This window comes from Lepidochelys kempii, chromosome 3, assembly GCF_965140265.1.
Source record: "Lepidochelys kempii isolate rLepKem1 chromosome 3, rLepKem1.hap2, whole genome shotgun sequence".
In the NCBI taxonomy this organism is placed as follows: domain Eukaryota; kingdom Metazoa; phylum Chordata; order Testudines; family Cheloniidae; genus Lepidochelys; species Lepidochelys kempii.
Genome location: NC_133258.1, coordinates 168,875,308 through 168,901,960, shown reverse-complemented (window position 1 = coordinate 168,901,960; position 26,653 = coordinate 168,875,308). Strand labels below are relative to the sequence as shown.

The window sequence follows — 26,653 nt, the reverse complement described above, 5'->3', positions numbered from 1 at the left end:
GATTAGGTTACTGCAGTGTGCTCTACATTGGGCTCCACCATAAATCCATCTAGACAGTGAAGAGGGTGCAGAATTCAGTACCCACTGCTGGGTCAGTGGGGATCCTGACCACAACACACTGACATGGGTTCTGGCAGAGTTACAGCCAGACTAAGGTCGGCTGTCCCCGGGCTACTTCCTAACTCCCCTCCTTCTGATACCTGGATCACGGCAGTGTTCTCCAGGGGGGTCCAGCACCATGGGTTCCTCGGGGCAGTGGACAAGCGGCAAGTCCGGTAACTCCCCTGGATAGCCTAGCCTAGCTGTCTTGGCATGGACCTGGGGCCATGGAGTTTTCCCAGTTGCAGACTAGGCTGCCTGCATCTAGCCTCCCTGGCAGCTGGTCCTCTAGTGAGCTCTGAGGGCCCAACTTTATACTTCCCGGTTGCACTTTTCTACTTCTGGGTCGCCCGCCTGTCCCTCTGAGGGGCGGGCTCAGAGCTTCCTAGCTCCACCCACTTTGGTGTCTGGAAGGGCTCGACCCTCTCCGGGGCGGCGGGGAGCCACACTGCCTCGCTACACTCCCCCTTTTCAAAGCAATGGTCATTAGAGTTTGTAAGGAACGTTCTAGTTTTTAAAAAAGCTTGGGATAATTTAGCAGTAGTTACAATTACTAATGTAACGCTCCTCACAATTTGAGATAATCTCTGATTTCCTGTACTTTCAAATGGAAACAGAATGACTCCCGTCTTACTGTACAATACCAGACTCTTCACATGTAGGCTTCTGGTTTGAGTGGTTTTGTTCTTATTATATTTTACACTTAATTTTTTTTAAAGAGACTCACTCTGTGCTAATAGATCTGATGAGTGGAACAGCCTTCTCATTACACTGTTTTTCTTTTTAGCCATTCTGTTGTCAGCCACTAGAGGATGCACATAGGTCAGATGATCTGTGCTTTCCTCCTCAGAAATTGGGAGCATCACAGTTCTGTTTACCTGTTCTTTTGGCCACCATTTAGAGGGGCGGAGGGAGAAGAGCTCTATTTTAGCCCTGGTCTACACTAGGACTTTAGGTCAAATTTAGCAGCGTTAAATCGATGTAAACCAGCACCCGTCCACATGATGAAGCCCTTTATTTCGACTTAAAGGGCTCTTAAAATCGATTTCCTTACTCCACCCCTGACAAGTGGATTAGCGCTTAAATCGGCCTTGCCAGGTCGAATTTGGGGTACTGTGGACACAATTTGACAGTATTGGCCTCTGGGAGCTATCCCAGAGTGCTCCATTGTGACCGCTCTGGACTGAATGGGAGGTATGGGATCTGATCACTGTATGGGGAGAGGAATCTGTGCTATCAGAACTCCATTCCAGTTTTCGAAATGCCAAAACCTCCCAGAGCATGAAGGACAGAGGCCATAACAGGGACCCGAAGCAGTGCTGCATGAAACCTAAGGAGCTGAGGCAAGCCTACCAGAAAACCAAAGAGGCAAATGGCCGCTCTGGGTCAGAGCCCCAAACATGCCGCTTCTATGATGAGCTGCATGCCATTTTAGGGGGTTCAGCCACCACTACCCCAGCCGTGTTGTTTGACTCCTTCAATGGAGATGGAGGCAACATGGAAGCAGGTTTTGGGGACGAAGAAGATGAGGAGGAGGAGGAGGTTGTAGATAGCTCACAGCAAGCAAGCGGAGAAACCGGTTTTCCCGACAGCCAGGAACTGTTTCTCACCCTGGACCTGGAGCCAGTACCCCCCAAACCCACCCAAGGCTGCCTCCTGGACCCGGCAGGCGGAGAAGGGACCTCCGGTGAGTGTACCTTTTAAAATGCTATACATGGTTTAAAAGCAAGCATGTGAAAGGATTAATTTGCCCTGGCATTCGTGGCTCTCCTGGATGTACTCCCAAAGCCTTTGCAAAAGGTTTCTGGGGAGGGCAGCCTTATTGCGTCCTGCATGGTAGGACACCTTACCACTCCAGGCCAGTAACACATACTCGGGAATCATTGTACAACAAAGCATTGCAGTGTATGTTTGCTGGCGTTCAAACAACATCCATTCTTTATCTCTCTGTGTTATCCTCAGGAGAGTGAGATATCATTCATGGTCACCTGGTTGAAATAGGGTGCTTTTCTTCAGGGGACACGTTCCTGCTGGGCTGTTTGCCTGTGGCTGAACAGAAATGTTCCCCGCTGTTAGCCATGGGGAGGGTTGAGGGGGTAGCCACGTGCTGGGGTGAGGCAAAATGCAACCTTGTAACGAAAGCACATGTGCTATGTATGTAATGTTAACAGCAAGGTTTACCCTGAAAGACTGTAGCCACTGTTTTATAAAATGTGTCTTTTTAAATACCGCTGTCCCTTTTTTTTCTCCACCAGCTGCATGTGTTTCAATGATCACAGGATCTTCTCCTTCCCAGAGGCTAGTGAAGATTAGAAAGAAAAAAAAATGCACTTGTGATGAAATGTTCTCTGAGCTCATGCTGTCCTCCCACACTGACAGAGCACAGACAAATGCATGGAGGCAAATAACGTCAGAGTGCAGAAAAGCATAAAATGACCAGGAGGAGAGGTGGAAGAGAGTAAGTGGTGGGCTGAAGACAGGGATGAGGCTCAAATGTGGCGGCAGCATGATGAGAGGAGGCAGGATTCAATGCTGAGGCTGCTGGAGGATCAAACCAGTATGCTCCAGTGTATGGTTGAGCTGCAGCAAAGGCAGCTGGAGCACAGACTGCCACTACAGCCCCTGTGTAACCAACCGCCCTCCTCCCCAAGTTCCATAGCCTCCATACCCAGACGCCCAAGAACGCGGTGGGGGGACCTCTGGCCAACCAGCCACTCCACCACAGAGGATTGCCCAAAAAACAGAAGGCTGGCATTCAATAAATTTTAAAGTTGTAAACTCTTAAAGTGCTGTGTGACATTTTCCTTCCCTCCTCCACCACCCCTCCTGGGCTACCTTGGTAGTCATCCCCCTATTTGTGCGATGAATGAATAAAGAATGTATGAATGTGAGGCAACAATGACTTTATTGCCTCTGCAAGCGGTGATCGAAGGGAGGAGGGGAGGGTGGTTAGCTTACAGGGAAGTAGAGTGAACCAAGGGGCGGGGAGTTTCATCAAGGAGAAACAAACAGAACTTTCACACCGTAGCCTGGCCAGTCATGAAACTGGTTTTCAAAGCTTCTCTGATGCGTACCGCGCCCTCCTGTGCTCTTCTAACCGCCCTGGTGTCTGGCTGTGCGTAACCAGCAGCCAGGCAATTTGCCTCAACCTCCCACCCCGCCATAAACGTCTCCCCCTTACTCTCACAGATATTGTGGAGCGCACAGCAAGCAGTAATAACAGTGGGAATATTGGTTTCGCTGAGGTCTAAGCGAGTCAGTAAACTGCGCTAGCGCACCTTTAACCGTCCAAATGCACATTCTACCACCATTCTGCACTTGCTCAGCCTGTAGTTGAACAGCTCCTGACTACTGTCCAGGCTGCCTGTGTACGGCTACATGAGCCATGGCATTAAAGGGTAGGCTGGGTCCCCAAAGATAACTATAGGCATTTCAACGTCCCCAACAGTTATTTTCTGGTCTGGGAATAAAGTCCCTTCCTGCAGCTTTTGAAACAGACCAGAGTTCCTGAAGATGCGAGCGTCATGTACCTTTCCCAGCCATCCCACGCTGCTGTTGGTGAAACGTCCCTTGTGATCCACCAGAGCAGCACTATTGAAAAGTACCCCTTGCGGTTTCTGTACTCGCCGGCTTGGTGCTCCGGTGCCAAGATAGGGATATGGGTTCCGTCTATGGCCCCACCACAGTTAGGGAATCCCATTGCAGCAAAGCCATCCACTATGACCTGCACATTTCCCAGGGTCACTACCCTTGATATCAGCAGATCTTTGATTGCGTGGGCTACTTGCATCACAGCAGCCCCCACAGTAGATTTGCTCACTCCAAATTGATTCCCAACTGACCGGTAGCTGTCTGGCGTTGCAAGCTTCCACAGGGCTATTGCCACTCGCTTCTCAACTGTGAGGGCTGCTCTCATCTTGGTATTCATGCGCTTCAGGGCAGGGGAAAGCAAGTCACAAAGTTCCATGGAAGTGCCCTTACGCATGCAAAAGTTTCGCAGCCACTGGGAATCGTCCCAGACCTGCAACACTATGCGGTCCCACCAGTCTGTGCTTGTTTCCTGAGCCCAGAATCGGCGTTCCACAGCATGAACCTGCCCCATTAACACCATGATGCATGCACTGGCAGGGCCCATGCTTTCAGAGAAATCCGTGTCCATGTCATGATCACTCACGTGACCGCGCTGATGTCACCTCCTCGCCTGGTATCACTCTGCCAGGTTCTGGTGCTGCATATACTGCTGGATAATGCATGTGGTGTTTAATGTGCTCCTAATTGCCAAAGTGAGCTGAGCAGCCTCCATGCTTGACTTGGTATGGCGTCTGCACAGAAAAAAGGCACGGAACGATTGTCTGCCATTGCTCTGTCGGAGGGAGGGGCGACTGACGACATGGCTTATAGGGTTGGCTTACAGGGAATTAAAATCAACAAAGGGGGTGGCTTTACATCAATGAGTATTTCAGGCAGGACTTCACGGAGGGTTCCAATAAGAAATGGTGCACCTAAGTAATTGTTCTTATTGGAACAAGGAGATTAGTCTGGCCTCTGATTGATACATGGCTAGATTTACCTCGCTGCACCTTCCCTGTGAGTGACTGCAGTGTGACCTAGAGGAATGAGTCCCCTAGACGGGGGATGGGGGGAAGCAAATGAGTACAAAACAAAGCTGGTCTATTTCTTGTTTTGATCCACTCCATCTATCTTTTACATCTTTGGCTGGCAGCAGACGGTGCAGAAGGACTGCAAGCCATCCACATCTCATGGCTGCTCGGCAGAAGACAGTGCAGTAGGACTGCTAGCCATCTTCATCTCTTGCCTGCCTGGCATAAGATGGTACAATACGACTGCTAGCAATCCTCATCTCTTGCCTGCCTGGCAGAAGATGGTACAGTACGACTGCTAGCAATCCATATCGCCTGCCTGCTCACCATAAGACGGTTCAATAGGACTGACTGCAGGACTAAAGAGAATAACCTGGTCAAGTCACTCCAAATTTAGTCCCTGCGCCCATGTCTGCCCAGGCGTTCCTGGCCAACGTGGCCAGGAGCACCTTGGACATGACGATGATGGCTACCAGTCCTATTGTACCGTCTGCTGCTACAAGGCAATGGGTTGATGCTGCTGTGTAGCAATGCCGTACCACGTCTGCCAGCACCCAAGAGACATACTGTGACGGTTACCTGAGCAGGCTCCATGCTTGCCGTGGTATGGCGTCTGCACGGGTAACTCAGGAAAAAAGGCACGAAACAATTGTCTGCCCTTGCTTTCACGAAGGGAGGGAGGGAACGGGGGCCTGACGATATGTACCCAGAACCACCCGCGACAGTGTTTTAGCCCCATCAGGCATTGGGATCTCAACCCAGAATTCCAATGGGCAGCAGAGACTCCGGAAGTCGACGCTTGCCTTGGTACTGTGGAAGCACTCCACCGAGTTAATGCACTTAGAGCATTTTCTGTGGGGATACACACACTCGAATATATAAAACCGATTTCTAAAAACCGACTTCTATAAACTCGACCTAATTTCGTTGTGTAGACATACCCTTCGTGTGGTTCTTCTAGGCTGTAATACAGTGATACTGAGCCTGAGAGGCTTGAACTGCAAGTGGCTTTTTAATGTGTCTCCTGCAGCTCTCTGAAGCACATGATATTAAAACCCTGTGTGCCTTAAATATTAACCAATCAGGATGCTTTTTCTATGTTATTAACCAACCGTCGTTGATAAAATAATACTTGGTCAGTCATTTTGCTGTGAGAATAATATATAACATTTCCCCTGTCATACTGTTTAAATATGACTACATAGTACTATAGTAAATGAAACAATGAATTCACACTACTGTGGCTCTTTTGGGTAATGCTGATAGCTAATCTGGCTCTTGAACCACTGAGAGTGGAGTATCCCTGGTCTAATACATTGCATTAACACCTGAGCACTCTCCTTTCTATTATTTTTACATGTGTCTTTCCAGTTTGCTGAGTCCACTTTTCTTTATTGCAGAGGTTTCCAAATTAGTCTCTCTTTTTTTGTTTCTGAGCCAGATGATGAGAATAGATGGAGAGGGAAATGAAACTGAGAGAAAAAGGAGACTCTATTATTAACTCTTTTTTAAAAGCATTAAACCCTTATTAGCTAGGTTAGGAAGTATTCGCTTTTATTGGTAAACATTGATTTTACCATACAAACACAAACTGATGAAGAAGTACAGTACTTCTATAAATAGTCATTGAAATTTACAGATAGGGAAAGTAAGGAAAATGTTGCTGGAGAATTTATTCAGGTTTAATTGAAGACTCTTTATTTAATATATTTTGATGTGATGTTGGCAATTTGTGTTTTAACAGTTATAAACCTTTAATTTTTTGAACCTCAACATCTGTCATTAAATAATTTTTGTCTAACCCTCATTGTCTAATGCCCCATAATTTCCCACAACTGAAAATTTAAATTAATAAAAATAGAAAAATGCTTAAAATGCATTGAAATTATAAAAATTGAATTCTGCCAAGTCTATTTATAGCATAAAAGGCAGTTAAATCTACATACATACATTCCTAATGCTGCTGTTCGGTGTAAGTGAGTGCTGGAGTTGCCACAAGGATGTTATGTAAGCATGTCTTGTTGTGAGCCACCTCCCTTTCTGTTCAATTTCTGTATTAACAATTCATCCACTAAATGAAAATGGGTGAGACTCACGGAATTCCATTATGTATGTCTTAAAATGTTCTGTAGAGAGTCTCAAGGACTAAAATAGTATCTCTTATGTATTAACTAGTGATGATGAAGCAGAGATTCCCTTCTTAATCATCTGGCCAAATTCATTGCTGGTGTAACTCCCCTGAAGGCAATTATTTTTCATGCCTTCTTGACAAATCTTTCTCCCACACCTTGACCCATCATGATTAGCCAATAAACTGCTCATGACTCAAACAAATGTTTCTGGATTTTAGGCTATGATTTATTTAGTGAGTGTATTTGATGGTTCTTTTTTCTATCTTGTCAGGGCTAGTTATAGTCTACTTTCTTTCGGGGCTTGCACAAGCTTAAATTTTTAGGTTACTGAAAATGATGCTCTTAACTGCTCCCAAAACAAAACTTGTAAGCCGTCCAGGGTGAACAGAGAAGCCTATGCACTAGAATGGTGTTTCTAGCTGTAGGTACAAGTAACTCAGACTGTCATATACAAAATACTTTTCTTTGTTGACACAGCTTTTTATCTTGGACCTATATTCATCTGGTAACAAGCATCTCTTTATATCTCCAGGCTTTGACATTCTAGTACAATGTAACCTATCATATGAAGGCACAAATCCACTAAATAGTAAAATGAGGGGATTATTTCCACTGTTCATCTGTTAGCAGAGATTTCTCTAAATTGGATCAAACTGATTAAAGGTATTAGAATGACGTCTTGTAGATCCAGATCAACTTGTTTGAAATTTTGAGACTGTTTCTCTTTTGCTCGGAAGTCACCACCAGAAATAGGCGGAGGTGCTATTTGCAAATTATCTCTATTAACGTGCAATTGTTAATTTGAAACGTCTGTTATTTGCTTGCTTGGGTCCTAGGTTAGGAACTCAACATGGAAGGACTGAAAAATGGCTCACTTAAAAGTATGCCATGCAGAGCCTTTTTAAAGGCCTGAATAGTTCTAAATTTGCTCATAGTCAAGAAAAGGAGCAATACCGTGGAATCTTTCAATATCCAGTATTACAAAGATGGCACTACTAAAAGTCAAATTCAACCAGAAGAAAAGGGTAAAACTAGCTCAGGGACTATGGCTCATGAACTGGTTTTCAGTGTTCGCAGGAATCATTGTTTTTAGCATGGGATTGTTCCTCAAAATTGAGCTCCGGAAGCGAAGTGAAGTGATGGACAATTCTGAAAGCCATTTTGTGCCCAATTCTTTGATATTGATGGGTATATTATCCTGCGCCTTCAACGCTCTTGCTGGCAAAATTTGCTATGATTCTCTAGATCCAACTAAATTTGCAAAGTGGAAGCCTTTGCTGAAACCTTACCTGGTGTTGTGTTTCTTTTTTAACTTCTTAATTTTTTTCATTGCTCTGATTTGCTTTCTCATGAGAGGTTCTCTGGAGACAACATTAGCATATGGGCTAAAAAATGGCATGAAGTTCTATAGGGACACTGATACCCCAGGAAGATGTTTCATGAAGAAGACAATTGACATGCTCCAAATTGAGTTCAGATGCTGTGGAAACAATGGTTTCAGAGACTGGTTTGAGATTCAGTGGATCAGCAACAGATATCTGGATTTTGGCTCCAAAGAAGTGAAAGAGTAAGTTGTTTAATGTGATTTTATATTATAGAATTATTTGATCCATCTCACACTAAAAAAATCTACATTGAAACAGAGATGAAAGTTCAGAGTTGTTATACTACTTTTGGTTAGGATGGGTTTTCTCTCCATTTATACTTTAAATCAGGAGACCAGTATTCCAAGGTCTCAAACAGATGACCATCTCCTGACAAGTTCACCCCACATTATCTGGGGCATAAAAATGTAGTATTCTGAGCTATTATCCTCTTCTATCTAGCCTTAAATATTAAAGGACCATATAAAAACAACTAACATTTTATTTGCCATTCAACAGGCTTTCCTTTTGTATATTTAGGCTTGGAAGAACTCACTTTTTATTTATCTTTTTGATATTGATTGTTTATTGTTCAGCATTTTTATTTGTTTTAAATTTTCACAGTTGCACAAAATAGTGAGTTTAAACATTTTTAAAAACTTAAATTTTCACAGTTGCAGAAAATTATGCAGGGGTGTCAGACAATATTTATTTAATGACAGATGTTGATTCAAAAAGTTGTCAACATCACATGTCAAAATATACAAAATAAATATCCTTAAATCAAACTCTAACATGAGTCTCAGGCAGCATTTCTTATTGGTACATTTTGATTATTATAGATGGAAATATTCCTTCATCAGCGGGTGTGTGTATAGTGAAATCAATGTTTACTCACATTTTATTGATAAAAATATAATACTTCCAAGCCTATGTATATTTCAGCTCTTCCACATCATAAACCCAGTTGCATAGAGCATTTCCCTGCCTTCTCCAGAAATAGAGTACATGAATAACAAAGTATTAAACTCTACCTGTTCTGAAGAGAATTTCCATTGAATAACACTGACTTACTGTTAAAAAGGACCTTGTCTTGCAGAACTGTTGGAATTGTTAGACTCTGGCATTGTATCACTACTTCATCTTTATGAAAGCCAGCTGAAGTATATTATTTCCTTTACTATTAATTCAGTTTTTTTTAAATCAAAACTACAAGGTTGTTTATCCCTTCAGCATTTTAATTTTTACTTCCCTTAATGGGTTTATTATACTCTCTCTACCATGTTGTGCTATTAATTGTTGTCTGACCTTTGGGGTGCTGTGCTTGTCCTTTAGTATAGTACTTACAACTAGTCAGCTTTGTGTGTGAGTGCTTTAATATGTGAACAAATTGCCCCCATCCTCAGATGATATGAAATTAAAGGGAAAATACAAAGAATAAATCTACTGTATTCTTCATGAAATAGGTAACAGAACATAACAGTCAACATTATCTGTAATTCTTTAAAATATAAAACCTATGAGTATCATGTTGTATCTGACAAAACAAAAATGAGAATATCAGAGTGAAGGTACTCAGATTTTCTTGATGTACAGAAAATGAAGCCTATAAATCCTTATGACTGGAGGGGAGAATAAGATTAAATAATTCTTAGACTTTATTCAGCTAAGTGTTTAAACTGTTTTTACAAACCTTAGTGAGTTTACCTTCACACCATTCCTATGAGAAAGGTGGATAAATTGGGAAGAATAATCCTTACTTACAGTTATGGAAACTGAAACAGATGTTAAGTGACTTGCCAAAGGATACCTGGTGAATCATTGGCAGAGCCAGGATTAGAACACAGTTCTCTGGGGTCCCCAGTGCTGCACTTCAATGGCTACAGCTCTGGTACAGGGGGCAAACCTTGAACTGGGGTAAACTGTCACAACTCCACTGAATTTTGGTAAAAGTTACATGAGATCACTCCAAGAATCTGAAATGAGGACACAGCAATAGCTGTAATGGTGTAGTGGGTTTTTTTCCTTTTATTAATTTACTTCGGACTTTGCTGATACTTCAGACTGAATGAAAACTAAAATCAACCAGCCCTTAATGTTGTTTGCGGTTTTTCTTTTATAAAATAAATATGTCCTTGAGATCTTGGTGAACATATATGACACACTGCTGTTAAGCTCCTGTTGACCTCATATGGCTTCTGTATTTCATAGAAAGTGGAACGGATTATTGACCAGAAACACCTTCATGGCTTGGAGGTCAGTGTATAGGAAGGTATTAATCTCCAGATCAATTCAGGCACATAAATTCCACTCTTTTAAAAAAAAAAGTGCAAACAAATTAACTTGTTTTATTAAAAAAAGATGTCAGTGTGAATACCCAGCAACCTTTTTGCCAAGTTAAATATTTAAGAACAGTGGCCTATGAATTTTGATTAAAATGTTATCAATTTATAAAGTTTTACTGATGCACAAAGACGACTTTCTGGCTTGAGGCATTTTTGAAAATAATTTATGTAACTGTAAATGACTGAAGCGATTTAAAAAAAAAATATTCTCACATGCACCAAGCCAGATCCCTGAATGATCTGTTTGCTTGCTTGCCATTTTGGCTGCTTTTAAAAATATTGAAGACCCACTCAACTATTATTCTGTAGCATTTTGATCTGAGACATTACAACAAATACATTTTTATTTGTTGCTTAATGTGGGAGCACTTTGAGTTGCGGAAGACATCCTTAGATATAAATAACTACTTGAAAACATAATGAGATGTTCACCCTACTAGCATTATCTGAAGATTTGTGAGCTGTAACTTAATCCATCAACAACAGAAGGGCAAAGCACTGGGAGAAAACAGGATTATATTGTGTTTAAAAAATAGGGTCTTGCTCAGGAATATGAGATTCCTGGCAATTTCCTTTTGTAGATTTGCCCAACACTAAGGTGGGAAGTAGAATGAATTTTTTTTAAAAAATTCAGCTTCCCATCAGGTTGAGTCTATTGGCCCAATTCTGATCTTCAATTCAGAATTGTGTGTATTGCAGAGGACTCAGTATAGTCACAGGATGTGCATCTAGGGTGAAATCCAGGCCTCACTGACGTCAATGGCAAATCTCCTGTTGATTTCAGTGGCACCAGGATTTCACCTGCAGCATCTTATTTTTCTTTTTAAACATGATTCATGGTCTACTGAAATGAAAGGGATTCTGGGTGTTCATGTCAGTGGGAGTTAGAACAGAACCTAAGCATGCTACATTCAGAACTGGATTCTGTTTGGTATTCAGAGACATTTAAGACTATGGTTTCAAAGCTTTGCACCTACAAAACCATTCATTTGTGCATGCTGCTACCCATTTGGCTGTCAGTTCACACACACACACACACACACACGTATTTTGCGGTCACCCTCATGGAGCACAGCTTTGAAAATATAGCCTTCGCTGGCAGTTACAGGTGATCGAGGAGGAGATTTCAGGGTTTTAAAATTTCCCAAAAGGTTTTTACATACTTCGCATGTCAGAGTCTGTTTCACATGGGCACCAAATGTAAAGGTGTTAGATAAGCTGGGGATATTTGCTGGTGCTCTAGCCATCAAAGTATTTTTGCCCCTCTCAATTTTTGGTGGAAACAGGCACAGATATTTACAGTGATTGGGGGCTTTATAAATATCTAGCTGGACACACCGAGGCACAAATAATTAGATTAAATGGTTATTTTATTGAGTGCTGAATTCGAAAATGGAGTACAACAGGTCAATAATTCCTGCACAGACTTCAAACACCCTTGTACATATCATTGCTAAAGCACACTTATTTTAAATCCTGGGTGACTTTCACTAAAGTTAATTAGTGTACCCTGATATTGGCTATTGTCAAAGAAAAGATGATGGATTAGTGGTGGTGCTGGGTATGACAGCCCCAGTGACTGGGGTAGATCTTTATCCATGGCCATGGATGGCAGTAATCCTCTCCGATTACCTCTCATGAAATTTACTTCTGTCTTTAATATTGTTTAATTTCCCATATTATTGGGGATGGAACGTTGCTATTTCAACAAAGATGATGCCTAGGTCTACAGAGAGGAAAAGCAGGTGCAGGCTTTTCATGGTAAGTGTACATGAGTGTATATATGGAGGACACAGACAGGATCTTTAGAAAGTGCATGATCATAAAACACTTGGGAAACTATTTTGCCTTTGGTTCCCCCTTTCTCATGTATTCAAATTCTCACTCAGCTGAATATTATCTATATATTTACACTTTCTTCTGCCCTTTGCCCATTCATAGTCGAATTAAAAGCAATGTGGATGGAAGGTACTTGGTTGACGGAGTTCCCTTCAGTTGCTGCAATCCTAGTTCCCCAAGACCCTGCATCCAGTACCAAGTCACTAACAACTCAGCTCACTACAGCTACGACTACCAAACAGAGGAGCTCAACCTATGGAATCGCGGCTGCAGGGAGGCACTTCTGCTCTACTACAGCAGCATGATGAGCTCCATGGGTGGTGGTGTCCTCTTTGTCTGGCTTTTTGAGGTAACATGCTGACATGGCAGTTTCTCCATCTATGTCTGTTTGATTAGAACGGTGATTGTAGAAATAGTCCATGTTATCCATTGAAAAATGTACTTCTCATTTAACATAGCTATTTAAAATAAATAATCCACCAATCTATGGATGGCAAATCTAAAACAATAGCTAATGCTTGTTTTGTGGCCTACAATATTTTGTGCTGTGCATCAGAATTAGTCAGCTAACAAAGGAACAGGTTAATTTATAAAACCAGCCCCTCTTCCCAGAGTTGAACTGAGATATCATGGACAAATAGTCAGAAAGAAAAAAGGTACCAGATTTCATTTCTGTTTCAATACAAAATACAGTTTTAGGAGAAAATAATATGAGAGAGAGAGAGAGAGAGTCACAGACAACAGAGTCAAAAATATTAAACCCATAAGTCAAAAATGGCTAGTGTATGTTGGAGCAGAAAGTGAAAGTAAAATTCAGTGAAGAGATCAAGCCATCCCTAACATTTGGATCTGGAGCCAGGTTCAGAGTCCAAACACAACAAGGTTCAGTGGTGTTCAGATCCAGGATTTTTGTTTAGGCCTCCTGACTGATTCTATCAAACTACTTGAGCACAGATGATAGGTTAGTTGAACTGGCTAAATGTAGAACAGGAATTCATTTCCATTCGGCATCTAAAAATCATAGTATGTATTATTGTCTAAAAACAGCACATTGCAATTATTACTGGACACCATTCCTGGTAGTGGAGTTTTGTTTTTAAGCTACATTCTGTACAGTGCGAGGAAGACGTTTTCTGCATTTGGGTGAATGCCAGCTAACTGGCTATAGTAGTTAGTGAATACTGAATGTGAATGGAGTCAGAGCATCGGCTGGAACTGGCTGGAGTTGGTATGAGGGAGCAGGTACGGAGCCTGCCAGGATAGCAGGAGGGAGCCAGATCAGCAGGGAAGGGTGCAGTTCAGGTTGGGAAATATGCGGAAGCATACTTTGCAGTATACCTAAAATGGCTGCTGCCAGTAGGGAGCAGCCATTTTAAATATTTCATTCTGATGCGGAGTTACTTTTAAGTTTAAATAAATACAAATCAATGACTTATTACAGCCCTAATATAAAGTGGTGGTGTGTTGTCTGCATATATTCTACTTCCTCTTTAAAAGGATAAATTTGCTTTTTATTGGCAAATACAACTGAAACCTTCAATTTCCTCCCTACCTCTAAAAATCATTGCATACCCAAAGGAAAAACAGAACATGCAGCGTTTGTTTTTTTTAAAAAATGAACAATCCCCACCCATCGCTGACATTGATGCTTCTTGTAAAAACATATAATATGGGGGGAAAATCAGCCAGCAACTTTATGGAAAATCAAAACCAAGAGACATTACAAACAGAGGAGTGGAAATACATTTCTTATTTGTACTGATATATATGAAAAAAGGCAATGAATTACAGGATGGAGGAGCAGACCATATGCTAATGCTAATCAAATGTAAATTAAATCATGAATCAGGCCCCAGAAATATTGAAATCGATAGAAATCATTAAATGAAAAAAAAAATTTGCTTTTTAGTTTCCAGACCTTCAGGGTGCAGCCAGTCACATTTTCAAGCTTTTCTCTGTAGGAATAAGGAGTGGAATTTTTTTCTTTCATTTTTTCAATGAAAGGTGTGATTTTCATACAATCAGAGGATGCCAGGAACTGGGGCTCCTGAAAAACACCAAACAGCGTGAGACTCATAATACAACCATGAGCAATGGCAATACTGAGCTATATTTATTGTTTTAAGATGGGACACCTCATATGTGGCTGGCCTGATGTTGTAGTGTCAGAGCAAGGGATCCAGATTTGGGTCTTGAGCTCCCTCTGCTACCAAGAACAGGATGCTATGGAAGAACTCAGTCCCCGTCTAACCAGATGAAGAATCACATTTATGACCGTCTCCTTGCTTAGCAAAGGGAAGGCTACCATTACATGGGGTCCTTGAAAGAAGTCAATCTAGGAAACCAACAATCACCAATTTATACAATAATATTACAGTTCTTTCTTTAGATTCATGTCAGTATTAAATAAGGAGAAGACTATTCTATACTGGGTAATATTACTAAAGGGACACTGACCCCTTGGCTTAGGTGAGAATTCAGCCTACCTACAAACTGAAATCAGAAATTATCCTTCAAATTCTAAATAAGAACAGTCATGCTGGGTCAGACCAACAGTCCATCTAACCCAGTATCCTGTCTGACAGTAGCCCATGCCAGATGCTTCAGAGGAAATCAACAGATCAGGGCAATTATTAGGTAAGTCATCCTCTGTCGTCCAGTCCCAGCTTCTGGCAAGTCAGAGGATTCAGTATACCCAAAGCATGTGGTAGCATCCTTGACCAACTTGGCTAATAACCATTGATGGACCTATCCTCCATGAATGTATCTAATTCTTTCTGCACCAGTTTTGGCCTTTGCAACATCCCACAGCAATGAGTTCCACAGGTTGGCTGCGTGTTATATGAAGTACTTTTGTCTGTTTTTTTTTAAATATGCAGCCTATTAACTTCATTGGGTGCCTTTCATTGTGGGTGCCTAACCCACAATGGCTTAGTTCTTGTGTTATGTCAAGGGGTAAATAACATTTCCCTAATCACTTTCTCCACACTATTCATAATTTTATAGACCTCTCACATCCCCCTCCCTTAGATGTCTCTTTTCTAAACTGAACAGTGCCAATCTCTTTATTCTACCCTCTTATGTAAGCTGTTCTATACCCCTAATCATTTTCATTGCCCTTCTCTGCACCTTTCCCAATTCTACTATATCTTTTTTGAGATGGAGCAACCAGAACTACAAACAGTATTCAAGATGCGGGCATACCATGGATTTACATAGTGGCACTAGGATAGGTTTTGTCTTATCTATCCCTTTTCTAATGGTTCCTAACATTGTAAAGCTTTTGTGACTGCTGCTGCACATTCAGCAGAGAATGTTTTCAGAGAATTAACCACGGTGATGCCAAGATCCCCCTTTTTTTATTTTAGTTAATTTAGCTAATTTAGACCCCATCATTTTGTATGTATAATTGGGATTATGTTTTCCAATATGCATTACTTTATGCATTCCAATATGCACTTAACATTGAATGTCATCTGCCATTTTGTCACCCAGTTTAATGAGATCCCTTTGTAACTCTTCACAGTCAGCTTTGGACTTAACTATGTTGAATAAGTTTCTATCATCAGCAAACCTTGCCATCTCACTGTTCACCCCCTTTTCCAGATCATTTATGAATGTCACACAGTATAGATCCCTGGGGAACTCTGCTATTTACCTCTCTTCTATGGGGAAAACGGACCATATATTCCTACCCTTTATTTCCTGTCTTTTAACCAGTTTCTGATCCATGAGAGGACCTTCCGTCTTATCCTCTGACTCTTTAGATTGCTTAAGAACTGTTGGGAAGGGACCTTGTCAAAGGCTTTTGGAAAGTGCAAGTACACTATATCAACTGGATCACCATTGTCCACGTTTGTTGACACCCTCAAAGAATTGTAATAGATTGGTGAGGCATGAGTTCCCTTTACAAAAAGCCATTTCTCTCATTTTATTTTCATCTACGCTGGGTGGCTGAAAAGCCAAATAACACCACCATAGCTTCCCGATTTTGCTTTGTACCCGGAAACAGTGAGAGTTCAAACTAGTTGCACTGCAACAGCACCTAACTAATAAGCACCATGCCATGTTTTGAGAGCTGTGTGTATTCCCTCCGATTGTTTCAGTGATACTGGTATGCAGAGAGAGGAATAAAGAGCAAAGAGGCATTGACTCCATCTGTCTTTAGAACCATTAGCAAGTACTGTAAAGACCATTTCATTTCAAGCTTCTATGGGAAACATTAGAAGCAAACAGTGAATAAATTGTTAAGTATTAAAGCTCCTTTGTTTATAAAAACACGTGACACGCCATATCCTCTGGGAACATTTAGACTCTACATAACTGACCGTCTTCAATGTAAAAAAAAAAGTTCAAAGCACCTTCTGGCTAATCTGCTTCAGGATAAATCCCAGGTAAACAGATGGGCTTTCCCTCTGAAGGTCAACTAATTCAAACTCTGGTGACTTTTCCTACCTGTTTTAACCAGTCCAGAGAGCAATTTCCAGACCTAAGGACTGTCCAGGAAATGCAAACTAAAGATTACCAGCAGAGGAGGCTCATCTGGTAGCTAAGACTCTCAGAAAACATTGTATAAAACAGATATACATGGATCTCAGCTGTCACAATGGCTCAGAGTGAGAGGTGGGTTCTTAGGTAGGCCTCATGAGTGGTGTAAGAGTAAACCCAACACTTAGAATTGGACCCTGAAGCAAGTAGGAGGCAAATGGAGCCTTTGAAACACACAGGATGTGCTCTGGATGACTCAGCCTGAAAAGCAAACATGCAGCTCCATTCAACACTTGATGAAGGCTCCTAGTGACTTTTAAAGGTAGCCATATATGCAACATGTTCCAGAAGTCTAACAGGTAGGTAACATAGGCATGGATCATTGAAGGGACGTCTATGGCAGTGAAAGGAGGTCTGTTATCCCAATAAATTGGTAAAAGAGCTAGAGGTAAGCCAGAGGTCTAAAATGACCCCATTGACTAAAGTTGAGCTGACTCCTTCAGTAGAACAAGCAGTCACCATTAGCCCATCATGAGATCCATGTGACACTTCCCCTGCCCACCAGCATACCTGTCGCATCTGAATTGATCCTCAGCCAGCTGAGTATGCCTTCTAGCTCAGTCAACCGCTGCGAGAAAGAAGAGAACCCACACCGTTGGTGTTAAAGAAGATTTAAAGCTAAATGTTGTCATTATACTGATGGCATTGCAGCCAAGACCATCCCCACCTCCTCACCGAGCAATCTCACATGTATGTTGACCAGATGAAAGAGTCAGTGATTAACAACTCAGAACTTTAAAAAAGGGAAGAACACGAAAACCAGTCAAGGGATGGCTTTAGGCATCCCCCCAAGATCCTGCAGCAAGTCAACAATGCATCACTATTCAAAGGTGCTAATAAAACTAATATTTATCACAGATGTTTACTGATCTCCTCTTGGCAATGGACAATCAATGAAACCAATGAAGCTTTCAGACCACAACTATCACTACTTCTCTGATGGACTGTAATTAGCCAAGGATCTACAGCTGAAACGCATACCAGTGAGGCACCAAAAAGGGTATTTTTGAAGTTGAGACTCTACTCCAGTTGCATTGATTTTGCTGATAACATGAACATTTCATTGGCATGGAGATATGAAGGTAGGTTTCTTGTAACTGGTACGTTGAGAGGGCTCTGCATAATCACATTTACGGGCACTGTGTGTGTCACCTTGCGGTAAAACCGTATTCTTGGTGACACTGCTAGAAGGGTCTTGCATCTCCTTCCCCTCCCCTCTGCATCACCAACATTCTGAGGCTATATAGGGAGTGGAGTGCACTCGCCACTTTCCACCGCAAAGCTAGAGACACCCAACAACAAAGACTCCGACAGAGAGGGGAAGGGTGAGAGAAGTGTGAATATGCAGAGCCCTCGATGAACTCCAGTTACAAATAAGTAACTTAAATTTCTTCCAGTGGCTCTGCACAGTCCCACTTACGGGACAGACTGATAAGCAGTACTTGAAACTAACTTGGAGGTGGGAACAGGATCCTAATTCAATAGACAAGCATTGCCTTGCCAAATCCGACATCCATCCTAGAGGCCAAGTCCAAATCATAGTGTTGAGTGAAAGTGTGCACCACAGTCCCTCTTGCAGCTCTGCAAATTTCAGCAACTGACACCTGCTTAAGAGAAGTGAAGGAAGTAGCCACAGCTCTAGTGGAATGCAGTGGAATCGAAGTAGATGCAGGAACTTTTGCTAGTAATAGTCAGTAACACATGATCGATCTGTGAAGGAACTGTATAACCCACATGGTGTTTAGCATAAGACAAACAATCTAGATGATTTACAAAAACTTTTAGTTCTATCTTAGTAGTAAAAAAGGGCCCTTCTGGCATCTAAAGTGTGTAGGACAGATTCCTCCGATTGGAATGCAGTTTAACAGAAAATGCCAAATTAAGTGTCGGATGTTGAAATCAGACACCTCAGGAAAGCACCTAGGATCAGATCGGAGAACTACCTGGGCCTTATGAAAAGAAGTGAAAGGCGGATCAGCCATTAGGACATTCAATTCACTCCCTCTCCTGTCCACCATAATAGCAATAATGAAAACTGTTTTGATAGATAAATAATAGGCAGAACATTCAGCCAAGGGTTCAAAGGGTGATTTCATCAGCATGGCCAACACCAAACTGAGACCTCAAAAAGGGACAGGCTCTCTAAGAGGGGAATACAAAGTTGATAAACTTTGTGACCAAACGATCAACAAACAGCAATCTACCATTAACTAAAGTGTGATACTCTGAGATGAATGCCCAGTGATCTTTTAATGCTGTGTTAGATAACCCTTGAGATTTTAAATACATTCAGTATTCCAGGACATAAAGAATAGAAGCAGATACATGGGAATCAGGTTTTCCCATCATCCAGGCCTGAAATTTGATCCACTTTAAGCAGAAACAGCTTCTAGTAGATAATTTTCTAGAGTTAATTAGTATGTCCTGCACAAAGAACATGACTGCTCAAGAGCAGAGTCAAGGTCTGACCACCCACCATCAGGTGAAGAGACTGTGGGTCCGGGTGAAAGATCTTGCTCTCCTGCTGAGACAGTAGCTTGGAAACAGAAGAAGATTCATATAGACTCTGCCAGACTGTTTCAGAAGATCAGTAAACTATTGTTGACATGTCCAAGACAGGGACATGAGAATCATCCTTGCCCTGCCCTGATGTTCGTTTCTCACTAACTGGATCAATTGAAGGGAGGGGAGGGGGAGGCAAATATCAAACCCTTTCCCCAGTACAGAAGGAAAGCATCTGACAGGGATAGACTGTCCCTGTCCTTTCTGGAACAGAAGAGGTGACACTTTGTGGGACCTCGTTGCAAATAGGTCCAGCTCTGGTCAACCCCAGCTGGGGAATATAGTCTGAACCAACTGATCCTTTAGGGACCATTCAGGCATCTGAGAGCGGTCTCTGCTGAGATGATCTGTGACTACATTGGTTTTTCCAAGCTAATTTAGGGCCACAAGATAGCCATAGTGACTGATACACCAATCCCAGAGACCTACTCTGCACACAGGAGAACAGAATGAGCAGCCCCTGCTTGTTAATGTAATACCTTGCCAATATATTGTCTGCCACCACCTGTACAACCCTCCCCTGTAGGTGAGGAAGGAATAACCTGACAGGCCAGATGAACAGATCTCGATTCCAACTTGTTTATGTGCAGGGCTCTCTCCCAATACGAGTGCCCTCGAACTGTCAAATGCATCCCCCCAATCCTTGTTTGACACATCTGAAGTTACCATCCGAGATGGATCCGGGGGATTGAACCTCTGAGCACATTCACTCTGACTGACCAGTATTCTAGGGAGACTGACATTCTGGGGCATAGTGCGACATGAAGACTTGGTCTGTAGACCTGAGACATCTAGTGCTGCATAGGTCTGATTCTCAGACATGCAAATAGAGTCACATAATTAGTGGCTGCCATCAGACCCCAGGAGACTACAAAGGAATTTTACTCTGAGTGAGACACTGTTGAGTTTTTAATAGATATGGCTCATCTTGAGAAATCTGACCTCTGCTAGGAAGGCTCTCCCTCCCACAGAGTCCAGTATGGACCCTACAAAGAGAATCCTTTGTGTAGGACAGGAATTGACTTTGCACAGTTGAGAAGAAGCCTGGAGGTCTGAAAAAAGAATGGTCTTTGTGCACACTGGCCTTCAGTAGACAATTGTCCAAACAGACGTAAACAAAAATACCCTGATTTCTCAGGTGAATCACTGCCAGAGACAGGCACTTTGTAAAAACTCAGGTGATGTGGAGAGACCAAATGAGAGCACCCTGTACTGAAAATGGCATTCATCCAGCACAAATTGAAGGTACTTTCGATGATTGTGACAAATCGACTGACGAAAATATGCATCCTTTAAATCAAGAGTCGCAAACCAATCCATGACTGACAGCAAAGGTACGATGGAACCAAAACTTCCAAATGTACTTATTCAGGTCCCTTAAGTCTAGAGAGTTTGTCTGATACATCATTTCTCCGCACCAGAAAGTAACAGCAGTAAAAGCCACGACTCCTCCAGCATTTGGGGACCTTCTCAACTGTTCCTATCCGTAGCAACTTATCTAATTCTGCAAGAACAACAGTCCCATGAGAGGGGTCCCTGAAGAGTGAAGGGTAGGGTGAATTGGGGAGAGGCCATTTCTGGGGAGAGCTACAATCTCTAGTACCCATAAATCCTATGTAACTTGCCTTGATGTATTGATAATGCAGAGCTAGTCTGTCTCCAGAGAACAGTTGGTTGGTCCTGATTTGCTGCTTCTTGACTCCTGATCATCTCATCAAAAACGACACTTGTTGTTCTGCCACAAAGACTCTAATGAGGAAGCAGGTTGTTTAGTTTTAAACTTTGGCTTCAAAGACCTTTTTCCATGTTGACTCTGGAAGGCAGAAGGCTGCTGGTATTGTTGACATCTCTGAGTGGATGAAAAGTAAGACGAAGACTGGGGAGTACTGTCGCTAGTACCAGAAAGGAGTAGAAGGCCTCCTCATAACAGAGGGAATCTACCTAGAAATTGGGCCGCCTGTCTCATGTCCTTTAGTTTTTTCCAGCAGGTCTTTTGTCTTTTCATCACTGAAAAGATCCTCCGTTTTCAAAGGAGAGTTCCTCCAGCTTACGCTTAGTATCTAGAGTTAGGGAGGATGAAAAAAACCAAGCATGCCTCCTCATGGTTACAGCAGACACCAATGCCCTGGCAGCAGACTCCGAAGCATCAAAAGAGACCCCCACGGAATGCTTGGCTACATTTCCAACCTCCTTCTGTTGTCAGGTAAGTCTTGTAAAAACAATGTGAGCTTCTGCCATCAATGGAATTGGTAGCAAGCCATGACCACCTGAGAATTCACCGTCAATGAAAAGAACACCTTTCGCCCCAACCGATCAATCTTTTCCCTTCCTTGCCAGCTGGGGGGGGGAAGGGGGGAGTGTGGTTGTCCAGATTTTTCTTGTTTCTGGCAGCAGCCACCACCAGTGAATTAGGGTGCATATGAAAGCAGGAAAACCCTTCAAAGGGCATCTGATACAAACCTGTGATCTTTCTTAGAAACATTTTGACAAGGAGCAGGCATGGTGCACACAGATTTAGCCAGCTGTAGCAAACCATCCAAAATTGGTGGGGATATTCTGTATTGAAGTAGCACCAAGGATATCAAACACCAGGCTAGAAGTTTATTCCACAGGCATTGCAGAAAGATTTAAAGTGGACCTCCGCGAAATCATGGAACTGTGTAGCATCTTTGGAAGGAGAAGAGGTGATAAACCAGGTTCCTAGTCCATTTCCAAATATTCTTGTTTAAAAAGAAGGGTTACACCTCGTCTTCCTCAGACAGCATTTCAGGGATCACTGTCTAATGTCAACAGATCTGGAAGAGTCAGATCCCAGGATTTCTGGACTGCTGGATCCTTTACAGATGAAACATTACCTCTCCATCCATGTGGAGGGTAACTGAAAATTCCTGAGGTGGGCTGAATAAGACCACTGGCCTCAGGACTGCCAGTCTCCCCAACAGCTAGAGTAGGGGGAACATGCCTACAGGAGGCAGACCAAAGAGTGATACAAAATGACCCAAAGATCTCTGCGTTCTTCCTGGTAAGAATCCTGTTCTGGATCGGAGATAGAATGTACTGAGGATAACAATGGATCCAGAGAGATGTATGGAGATCCAGCTTTGTGGGGACCTCGTAGGCGTAGTAGGGGGAAGAAGGATAGGATGTTTTGCGAACAGGCAAATGACACCTTCTGGCCTCTTCTTCGTAACAGGAGATGAGGAAGACGATCTTGAAACTGGGGAAACATGCCTCCTTTTAGAGCACGAGTGACACTGAAGAGAGGAGTGGGGAGTGCAAGAGTGTTCTAGCTGATGTTGCTAAAAGAAGGTTCCAACACAAGGCACCACATGGTGACACAGAGCTCATAAGTGGGAATATGCAGACACACTTGAAGAACTAACCGTTCTGTTCAGCACCTTGATACAATATTAATGGGTGCTATACAAAAACTTCTGTATGGTAGATAATTTACCAAACAGTTCAGTTTAACAAGAAACAGATCATTGATCTGTGCTCTCATACAGGACATACAAGTTCACTTTTCAACCATTAACCCACCGGCTCCTGAGACAGTCAGAAGCTGGAACTGTGGTGGAAAAGGTGGGCTGAGCCACTGGAGGAGATGCGCATTGCATTGCTCTTTAGTAAGTCACTCTCAGTCCATATCAGAGGTGTGTTTTGGGGCTCAGAATTTTAAAACCACAAAGTGAGACCTTGTTAGAAAAGGGAGTCTTAAATTGTGGGATGTAATAAGGAACCTTGTCTGAAGCTGTTTCATCTACACTAGCTGCCAAAACCATATCAAAACAATTCAGAGCAGTTGAGAACTATATGCACTATAAAATGGTGGGAACGCTTATGAGCCAGCCATAAAGGAACTTCTGCTCATGAGCAATGGAGTAGCACAGTGAAAATTACTTGCTGTATAGTTATATGAAGACTACATTTTGGGTCCACTCTTGTAAACCTTTACTCACAGCAGTAAATCATTGATGGCAATGGCACTAATTTCATGAGTAAGGGTGGCAGGATTGGGTCCAAAATTGGAAGGATTGACCTCAAGATTGACAGAAATCAGTTAACATCTAAGAGTTATTTGTGAAAATTAATGTTCACTTTGATCTTGGTATAAAATGGTGTCAGTTGCTAAAGTTTTTATTTTGTGAATTCATGAGAAAATACTCAGTGCTTTCCAGGAGCAGGTTCCGGAAGCATTTGTAGCGGACAATGACATGCGTCTTTTTTTGTTGTATGGTCCCATTCTAAAGAGGAGATGAAAGGCACTTGATAGTATATAGCCAACTTTCTTTCCAGCTGCCCTTGGGGAGATACGTGGAGTAGCTAGGGAAGTCTGTGTTAGATTTTTTCCCCCCCTTTCTGTTCTTGAGTAAGAGAAGACAAAATTGCCTGCAGCATTTGTAGGGTGGAATTGAGGGGTAACCAAAAGTAGTCTTATTTAACTAGGGATCTGAGACAGTGTTCAACCATAACCCTGATGTTAGGGATGGTTAAAATCAGACATAGTCTTACCGACACTCCAGATCTTGGCAGCCCAATCTTTATTGTTGTCCAAAATCTGGATCTGAACTTTGCAACTGATCCTAAGGGGCTGAACCAAATCACAGATCTGCATCACTCCCATCACAAATTTGGATTGAAGTTTTGCAGCTTGCCCCATCCCTTAAAGTGTCTCTTAATGAATACTAATATTTACACATTAATGACTCCTTTCATCATAAAAATCTCAAAGTGCCTTACCACTATCAATTAAGTCACAACTGTGCTGTAGACAGAGAGCAATCACTTCAATGAAGCATGGCCATTAGGATTTAATGTGTTAACAGCCTACAGTAACAACACAACTGTTTAGGATAAGAAAAGTGAGGTGGAATACTGTAGAGGGTTGAAATGGCAGGGGAATTTAGGAAGACAATGCAGTTACTACGGTTGGAATTTCGGCAGGATAATGGGGCTAACACTCTACTCCAACAAATGCCACGAGATTATTAATAAGTGGACTAGACCTTGTTTCTGAATTAACCCTATTGCGCTCTCTTCCTGTTTTTAGCCTACCTGCTCTTCTATTATGCTGCATAAAGTTGGCTCTTCTAGAGGCAGTGCTTCCTTCCTCTCACTAGTGTCTCTCAGTCAGCTCAGTCTTCTCCATAAATACAACACAGCAGGAAGCTGAGCAGTTCAGAACAGCATTAGGAGACAGAAGAACTCTTAAAAACAAAAGGTTCCCATACGGCATCTTATTCTCCGAAGTCAGAGTTGAGGTCTAATGGGTTCCTCTGTGAGTGTCAGTGGTGTTAAACCACCCTAACACCATAGAAAATATATGATGGAGGTTTCTGAAACTGGTAAATATTTTACCCAAATAATTTTTTTTTCAGATTTAAACAATGACGAATACACTGGTGTTGCTTCTTGTGTTGCCTTTATCTTTTTAAATATAAAAAGAAAACAGAACTACAAATGAATTAGCTGATGGTCCACACACTAAACTCACTAGGGTCCTGGACCTCATGACCAGGTTTTTGTTCAGGACAATCTCCTTGATCATATTAAGATATGTGCCAAAGACAGTAAGTCAGCATGAAAATGAGTTTATGTTTAGTTAAAATAGACTGAAGGTACTAAAGCTGATGTTGCTCAAAGTTTTGTTAAGGTCGAGTGCAGAGACATGGGACTTGCCATTCAAATGCCTTTGGAAAGGCTATACTCCACAGAGCAGCAGCGTCTGATGAGATGGAGAGGCACTTTTACAACAAGCTGAGTCAGAGGCACAAAAAATCACCATTGGGCAGCAGTCTGACATGTTGTAATACCTACTTCTTGACTTTGTGGGTATTCCCTCAGCAAGATTCCATGTCACCACCATCCCATGAGCCAAATATCAGAAATCATGGATGAGAGCACATCACCTGGTGGTTATTTTGTGGTTCCTCCCTCATTCCAGGCAACATAATTTCTCCTTTCTACTGCCCCATTCTCTTGCCTTGCTCCTCGGGGTCTTTACTTCTCCTCCCACTCCTTGCTACGCCATCCTGCCTCCCGCTTCTGACCCTTTGGGGGCAAGGGAATCTCTCCACTTTCTTCTTCCTCCTAGCTACTCAAAAGAAGGGAGAGTTCATGCAACTCATTTAATCTTGGGGGAATCTCATACCACTGCTCTGGGTTGCACAGCCTTTTTGAGCCTGTCAGAGAGCATTCCTGTGCCTGGCACTGCACTGCAATCACCTGAGATGCAGGTAGAGAAAATGGAGTACTGCTCAGACCTGCAGAGGCTCATATACCACCAGCAGGGCTCAAGAGTCAACTTACAGGTTGAGTATTACTTCTGTGGTGCTAGAGGGTGAAGCTATTCAGCCGTGCGCATGTGCAGAAGGGGTTTACTGCATTTCATTGCCCTTTTCCAATGCATCCTACGCAGGTGTCTGTGATGGTTGGTTTGCGTCTTTTGCAAACCGCTCTGGAAAGCATCGCCAATCCTGAGGATCCTGAATGTGAAAGCGAGGGGTGGCTGCTGGAGCAGAGCCTGACAGACACTTTCAAATCCGCATTAGAAAGTTTGAAAAAGATTGGTAAGTTCAATCAAGTGGATGCAGGTGCTGAAGGGGCTGAAGGCGAGGAAGGTGGAAAGACTCCAGCCATCTCAACAGTCAGTTGAGCTTCTCGACAGAGGTGGACTTTATCAAAGAAAAATGAAAAAACTGAGAATTGTGAATACGTACTTTAGAAAAATGTATAAACCATCACAAGTATACATTTCTACATACTTTTTTATATGTGGGGTATGCTATATAGTGCACTTTGGGATAATATATTTACCTATGTTCATAGTGAGTGTAATGGTCTCCATAACTTCTATGGGAAATGACCACAATTAGGGCTTTAAGACTCCATGCTCACTTGTTCGGGACAGTTGGGTCTACACATATCTGCATGATAGTTAGACTTCAAAAGATTTTTTTTTTAAATTGGCTGACATCACATTGTGACCCTTTCCATTTTTTTTTTTTTTTTTGGTAATGTAAAAAGGGCATTTGAAAACTTAATTGTTTTTTACTCATGTTTACACATTTATTTGAGCAACATACTTTAATGTTTAAAGTTAAAAGGCAAACAGGTTGGTATTTTGTGGAGTAAAATCTTTAAAAATAAACCTGAAGGAAAGT

At 42.2% G+C, this 26,653-nt stretch overlaps 1 protein-coding gene across 1 annotated transcript; it reads left to right on the top strand.

The window, feature by feature from the left end:
- The first annotated feature begins 7,818 nt into the window (after positions 1 to 7,818).
- On the top strand, positions 7,819 to 26,202 carry PRPH2 (peripherin 2). The gene is made up of 3 exons (XM_073335293.1): positions 7,819 to 8,399; positions 12,483 to 12,729; positions 25,909 to 26,202. The coding sequence occupies exons 1-3, from the start codon at positions 7,819 to 7,821 to the stop codon at positions 26,143 to 26,145; spliced, it is 1,065 nt and encodes a 354-aa protein (XP_073191394.1). The 3' UTR covers positions 26,146 to 26,202.
- The last annotated feature ends 451 nt before the right edge of the window (positions 26,203 to 26,653 follow it).